General features: G+C 41.1%; 1 protein-coding gene across 1 annotated transcript; it reads right to left on the reverse strand.

Moving 5' to 3' along the window:
- Positions 1–2280: 2280 nt before the first annotated feature.
- On the reverse strand, positions 2281–3399 carry LOC138907828 (uncharacterized). The gene is made up of 2 exons (XM_070198446.1): positions 3264–3399; positions 2281–2834 (listed from the first exon to the last, which is right to left on the reverse strand). The coding sequence occupies exons 1-2, from the start codon at positions 3397–3399 to the stop codon at positions 2281–2283; spliced, it is 690 nt and encodes a 229-aa protein (XP_070054547.1).
- Between the last annotated feature and the right edge of the window lie 4420 nt (positions 3400–7819).

Genomic DNA, 7819 nt, shown 5'->3' on the forward strand with positions numbered 1-7819 from the left:
TTTGTAATTATTGTTCATGATCTTAAATATTTGTAAACTCCAAGGTAATATGATTAACTTATATTATATACTTTCAAAGATGATCTCATTTTTTATCTTACATTAGTTTGCTTATGATGTACTTTTACGTACGATAATATGGGGTGTAACACATATAAGGCCTCATAAGGAGCCATCTGAATACTCGATTGGTAGCTGTTGTTGTAGGCAAACTCAGTTAGCGGTAGAAACTGACCTCAAGCACCCCCGAAATCCATAACACAAACGCATAGCATATCCTTCAATAACTGAATGGTGCACTCGGATTGTCCATCCGTCTGAGGGTGGAATGTTGTACTCAACTAAACCCGTGTGCCCAACTCTCGCTGCACTGCTCTCCAAAACTGCGATGTGAACTGCGTGCCCCGATAAGAAATAGTTGACACCAGCACACCGTGAAGACGGACAACCTTGCGGATATAGATCTCAGCCAACCGCCGTGTAGAATATGTAGTCACAACCTAAATAAAATGTACGGACTTAGTCAACCGGTCCACAATCACCCAAATAACATCAAATTTCTTCAAAGTCCGTGGGAATCCAACCACGAAGTCCATGGTAATACGCTCCTATTTCCACTCGGGAATCTCAAGCCTCTGAAGCAAACCATCGGGCCTCTAATGTTCGTACTTCACTTGCTGATAGTTCAAGCACCGAGCCACATACTCCACTATATCTTTCTTCATTTTTCTCCACCAATAGTGCTGCCTCAAGTCCTAATACATCTTCGCGGCTCTCGGATGAATGAAATACCGTGAACTGTGGGCCTCTTAAAGAATCAACTCACATAACCCATCCATATTGGGCATACAAATCCGACCCTGCATTCGCAACACCCCATCATCTCCAATAGAAACCTCCTTGGCATCACCGTGTTATACCGTGTCCTTAAGGACAAGCAGATGGGGGTCATCATACTAGCGCTCTCTGATGCGATCGTATAAAGAAGACCGAGAAACCACGCAAGCTAGAACTTGTCTAGGCTCTGAAACATCTAACCTTACGAACTGATTGGCCAAGGCCTGAACATCCGATACAAGCGGTCTCTCACCAACAGGAATATATGCAAGGCTAACCATACTCACTGCCTTTCTACTCAAGGCATCGGCCACCACATTGGTCTTCCCGGGATGATACAAAATTGTAATATCTTAGTCTTTTAATAGCTCCAACCATCTCTCCTGCCTCAAATTTAGATCCTTTTGCTTTCACAAGTGTTGTAGACTCTGATGATTTTTAAATACCTCACAAGACACGCCGTAGAGGTAAGGCCTCCAAAACTTCAATGCATGAACAATGGCCGACAACTCTAAATCATGAATAGGGTAATTCTTCTCATGGGGCTTCAACTAGAAAAAAGCATAAGCAATCACCCTACCATACTACATAAAGACACCCAATACCAATCCGAGAATCATCACAATACATCGTATACGAACCCGATGTTGAAGGTAAAACTTGAACTAGAGTTGTGGTCAAGGCAGTCTTGAGCTTCTGAAAGCTCTTCTCACACTCATTAGACCACCTGAATGGGGCACCCTTTTGGGTCAATCTAGTCAAAGGTGCAGCAATGGATGAGAAACCCTCCATGAAATGGCGATAATATCCGGCCAAGCCAAGAAAACTCAAAATCGCAGTAGATGAAGATGATTTGGGCCAACTCTAAACTGCCTCAATCTTCTTCGGATCTACCTTGATACCCTCACCGGACACCACGTGCCCCAAGAATGCCACAGAATCAAGCTAGAACTAACACTTGGAGAATTTAGCATAAAGCTTCTTCTCCCTCAACGTTTGTAGTACAATCCTTAGATATTGTGCATGCTCCTCCTGGCTACGTGAGTACACCAGTATATCATCAATGAATACTATAACAAAAGAATCAAGATATGGCTGGAATACATTGTTCATCAGATGCATAAATGTTGCTGGGGTATTAGTCAGCCCAAAAGACATCAGAAGGAACTCGTAGTGACCATAGCGGGTCCTGAATGTCGTCTTCAGGATATCAGAATCCTGAATCTTCAACTGGTGATACCCAGACCTCAAATCAATCTTAGAGAACACTCTAGCTCCCTGAAGCTGGTCAAATAAGTCATCAATGCGCGGCAATGGGTACTTGTTCTTAATTGTAACTTTGTTCAATTGCCTATAATCAATGCATATCCGCATAGTACCATCCTTCTTATTCACAAACAGAACCGATGCACCCCAAGGCGACACACTAGGACTAATGAACCCCTAATCAAGACGCTCTTGAAGATGCTTTTTCAATTCCTTCAACTCTGCTGGTGCCATACGATACGAAGGAATATAAATGGATTGAGTGCCCGACACCAAGTCAATACCAAAATCAATGTCCCTGTCGGGTGGCATGTCCGACAGGTCTGTAAAAAACACATCCGGAATGTCTCGCACTACCGGAAGAGACTCAATGGTAGGATTATAAGTGCCAACATCCCCTACAAAGGCCAAATATGCCAAACATCCCTTCCCAACCATCAGTTGGGCCTTCAAATATGAGATCACTCTACTGGGAACATAGTCCAGAGAACCTCTCCACTCAATCCGAGGCAATCCCGGCATTGCCAAAGTCATGGTATTAGCGTGACAATCCAGATTAGTATGACATGGGGACAACCAATCAATTCCTAGATTCACGTCAAAATCAACCATGCTAAGTAGTAAGAGATCAACTCTCGTCTCTAATCCCCCAATATTCACCACACACGACCGATATACATGGTCCACAATAGTAGAATCACCCACCGGCATAGATACATGAACAAGCATAACTAAGGAATCATATGGCATATCCAAATAACGAGAAAAATATGATGATACATATGAATAATTGGAACCAGGGTCAAATAATATGGAAGCATCCCTGTGGCACATTGAAACAATACATGTGATCACTGCGTCTCAAGTAACGGCCTCTAGCCTGGCGGGAAAAGCATAGCATCGAGCCTGACCACCACCTGATCGACCTCCCCCTCTAGGGTAACCTCGAACTGCCTAAGTCCCACCCCGAGCTGGCTGAGCGGGTGGTAAAGTAACTGGTGAATTCATAGACTTACCCCTCTGTTGAATTGGACCTCCCATAAGACGGGGACAATACCTCCTCACATGCATCAATTCTCTACACTCGAAGCAACCTTGATCCGATAATGGTGGAGGGGACTAAATCGGACCCCGAGAACTAAAATAACCACTAGAAAAACCTGGTACAGATGAACCCTGAACTAATGGAGCATAAGATGAACTCTGATCTGGGAGGGAACTGAAACATGACTGAGGCGGACGAACACTGTATGAACCATAGCTAAATGATGCACCACGATGAACCGGATGAGCCATCTAAGCGGGCCTATAAGGACGACCCCTACTGTGGTGGGACTATCCTTCAGATGAGGCACTGCTAAACCACCCGAACCACGAGGCCTCTTGGCCTACCTCTCCTTATGCTTCTGACTGTGAACCAACTCTAGGCGTCGATCAATATCAACCACCTCATCAAACCTCGCACCCATCGTAATCTTTCGAGTCATGATTAAACACAGTCCATAGTTGAGACCATCAATGAACCTCCTAATCCTCTCCCTCTTAGTGGGAACTAAATATACCGCATGACAAGCCAACTCTGAAAATCTCATCTCATACTGGGTCATTGACATACCCTCATGGCATTGCTGCTCAAATTGCCTAAGCAACTCTTCCTTACGAGTCTGTGGAACAAACTTCTCTAAGAAGAGAACTGAGAACTCATGCCACGTAAGTGGTACAGCGTCGGCTGGCCTGCTCAACTCATAGGACTCCCAACATCTGTAGGCTGCCCCTGTCAGCTGAAATGTAGTGAATTGGTCTCCAAAATACTTGACGTGTGAAGGATCTGCTGACACTTGTCTATAAAATCCTGAGCATCCTCTGACTCGGCCCCACTGAACTCTAGAGGCTTGAGCCTCCCAAACCACTCTAGTCTCTTCTGCTCCTCATCACTCATAGGTAGGCCAACCTGGGCCCGAGTAGTTGCAACCGACTGGGCTGGTAGTACCTGAGCTACCTACTCTGGAGTACGGGCGGCGGGAGTCTGAGCACCTCTCCTGGCTTGAGAAGGGCTGGTGTGGCCGAAACTAAAATCGCCTCACCAAGGCTAGTGAATACAGTCAATATCTGGGCCAAAGCCTCTTGAAGGCCCCGAATCACAATGGGCACAACTGGTGCCTGAGCTGGCCCACCGATTCAACCACATCTGGTACCTCCTCCTGAGCTAGAGCAGCTGGTGGCTCCACAGGTGCTTCTTTAGCTGCAGTGCAAGCCGTACCTCGGCCTCTACCGCAGCTAGGGGTATTCATAAAAACCCGAAAAACCGAACCAAACCGACCGAAAAAATCGATACTTTTAGGTTTGGTTTGGTTTGGTTTTGGTTTTGAATTTTAAAAACCGATCAAATTTGGTTTGGTTTAAATAAAAAAAATAACCAAAAAAAACCTAACCAAACCGACTATAGAAGTAGCTATTTAAATTATTATTTACACCTATATATGTATATTTTTATATAAAGTTTCTAAAATTTTATGGTACAATTAGTCGTTTGTATTTCTAGTCTAGTTCTTTGCTATTATAATAATCGAATTCTTTGCTTTTACATTCTAGTTTGAATGGTAGTTTTCTTTTGCTAATTACAAGAATTTATTTGTTGTTAAAAATAATCAATTTTTAATTGATTAATTAAATTATTCATCACTATTTTATTCAATTATCATCAATACATCTTGGTAAATGATAGATATCTCAAAGAGTAATTGGTTTGGTAATGTTACGTTAAAAATGTAGTAGACGGAATATGTATTTGGCAGTGTATGTCTCATATTTAAGAAAAAAACCGATAAATTACCGAAAAAACCAAAAAACCGACAAAAACCGAATCGATAAAAAACCGATTTAATTGATTTGGTTTGGTTCCAATATTTGAAGAACCGACTTACTTGGTTTGGTTTTGTTTTAGGGAAAAACCGATCCAAACCGAACCATGAATAATCCTAACCGCGGCCCCAGCCTCTCACGGCCCTAGCTTGTGGTACCAGTGGCCGTCCGCCTAATCCGGTCACACGTGTCCTCACCATCTGTGATAGAATAGAAGAATAAAGGTTTAGTTTTTCAGAATCAAAAAATATGCACAACAAGAGTATAAGAAAATGAAGTTTCCTAATGGTTTGGTAGCCTCTTGAAGATAAGTATAGACGTCTCTGTACCGATCCACAAGACTCTATTAAACTTGCTCATGACTCATGAAACCTAAGTAACCTATTGCTCTAATACCAACTTGTCACGAACCAAAAATCTGAGCCTGTCATGACGACGCCTAATGCATTACTAGGTAAGCCGACAATCACATATCGTCTACACATTTGAATTAAAAACATGATTTAATAAGCTCAAAAGTAGAAAGTCTCATAAATATTTGATAAAAACAATTGTAATTCTATTACAACTATCCCAAAATCCTGGTGTCACCGAGTACATAAGCTACTAAGTGTCAACATAGTCTGAAACTCTAGTACAATTGTCTGAGAAAATAGAAAAGTACTGAATAAAAATAAAATGAAGGAGAGTTAAGGTCTGCGGGCGTCAAAGCAGCTACCTCAAGTCTCCAAACAGGTACTAGCAACACTATAGCAATCACCGTATCTAGATGTACCTGGATCTGCACACGAAGTGCGGAGTGTAGTATGAGTACAACCGAACCAATGCACTTAATAAGTAATAGGACTAACCTTGGCTGGAAACAATGACGAGCTCAGAAGGATACAATCATAATCAAAATAATGACAACACATATATAATAAAGATGAGGACAGTAATAACTTAGAGAAACTTCCATATTCAGCTCGTTTACAGTACAAAAATTTAGGCATGCTTTCAAGTTCAACAATTTAAGCCTAGCACTGTTAAAATATACCAAGTACAAATAGCATGAGGAATGTTACATCTCTATGACTACATGTTATATATACATGTCAATGTAATGTATCACAATGATAATCCCAGGTACTCACACTCTCAGAGTACTCAATCTGTCTATCTCACATTCCCACTCACCACACACAATCACTTAGCATTGTACGGGTGTCTGGCATCAATGCCCCCCACTAAAGCACATGTATATAAATCACTGTGCATGCGCTCACTGCTGGTATGTCAGACTCTAGAGGGGCGGATCCTGCCCAAGCGCTAATCAAAAGATTATAAAGCCTGCTACGGCGTGTAGCCCGATCCACAATAATAAATAAGCCAAAAAAGGCCTGTTGCGATGCGCAACCCGATCCACGATAACACTCACAATCCGGCTCTCAGGCATGATGGTAGTCTAGAAACCCATGTTTTAGCCGTAGTTTACACTCTAAATTACTGCATTTTATGTGTGTTTGAGCTTAAATGATGGTGATTTGCACTTATTACATATTTTATGCCTTGCAAGAAATGATTCTAAGTTAAAAGGATAAATTGGAGCTAAATCGAATAATTTGGAGCTTTGAAGTCTGAGTAAAAGCCAAAGAATTAAATCAGGATCGCATCTGGGGCTCATGGAAGGGCGTTGCATACGAAAGTGGGAAGAAAGTGCAAGGGCTAGAACGGATGTACTAATGCGACGCACAAAGCATAGCACTATGCGACACATCAGTGCAATTGTGCATTAGAAGTGTGACAAGTTCAGAGACTGGAAGTTTTGTGGCCTGACAAGAAAATACACTACTATGACGTAGACTGCGACGCACTAATGCAAAATTCTATCAGAAGGGTGAAGTTCAGAGAGTTTGCAATTGAGTAAACTACACTGATGCAATGCGGCCTGCGACACAGAGTGCGACACATGAAGTGAAAAATGTTTGTTGGGTTTCCCACTTTGGCTCAAATAGGGTAGTTTTGTCCAGGTTCGTTTTTACTTGGTATAAATACACTGGAAACATGTTTTTAGGGACTTTTGACCTACGAAAGATTAGAGAACCACCCAAGTCAATAAGACCCAAGAATTCACCAAGATTTCAATCAACAATCGGTGCAATATGGGAGTTTGTATCGAATCATTAGTATTGATATTTTCTTTATTTTTAAACCTCATTAAGATGACTTATTCCGTAGCTATGGAGTAAATTCTATTAGGGTGTTGACAGATACGGTGTTTTCATAACTTGATTAGGGATTCGATTCTTGATAATTGTAGAATTTATTGATGGAGTTTTAATTCATATTGCAGAGTTATTTATTATTTTGCGTAATTGAAAGAGGAGTATTATATTGAATTTCTTTACATATTATGCTCTAGTTTAAATTCGTGATTCAAACAGGTAATCGAAAGAGCCACTTAAATTATTAATAGAACTAGAAAATAGGGAAATATTCGTGAGAAGTTACCCTTTAGATTATAACCATCATTTTATTGTTGCAATTGTTTACCGTGCTTCAATTGGATTAATAACTGAAATTAAAGTTTAATCGAAAGAGGAACTTTAACTTCAAGTGTAATCTAACTATCTGTTGAATTCATAAGAATCAACAGTATTATAGAGTGAACTAACTCAAGAATTGGATCCCGAGTCAGTTATCTTGCACCTGTCTAGTCAATTACCCTTATTTCTCTCATTGATATTTCGTCGTTGCTCATCCGCTGTCTTTTGTGATCAATTGTTAATTCCTTAAATTCTACTCCCTCTGTTCCAATTTATGTGAACCTGTTTGACTGGGCTCGGAGTTTAAGAAAAAATAAATACTTTTAAAA

This window comes from Nicotiana tomentosiformis, chromosome 3 (genome assembly GCF_000390325.3).
Source record: "Nicotiana tomentosiformis chromosome 3, ASM39032v3, whole genome shotgun sequence".
Classification (NCBI taxonomy): Eukaryota; Viridiplantae; Streptophyta; class Magnoliopsida; order Solanales; family Solanaceae; genus Nicotiana; species Nicotiana tomentosiformis.

Bases quoted from the DNA above. Each gene is read 5' to 3' on its own strand.
- LOC138907828 (XM_070198446.1), bottom strand. From the start codon at position 3,399: ATGGCTCATCCGGTTCATCGTGGTGCATCATTTAGCTATGGTTCATAC. The intron at 2,835-3,263 runs GTTTTTCTAGTG...ATGATTCCTTAG, and splicing joins TCAGGGTTCATCTGTACCAG to TTATGCTTGTTCATGTATCT.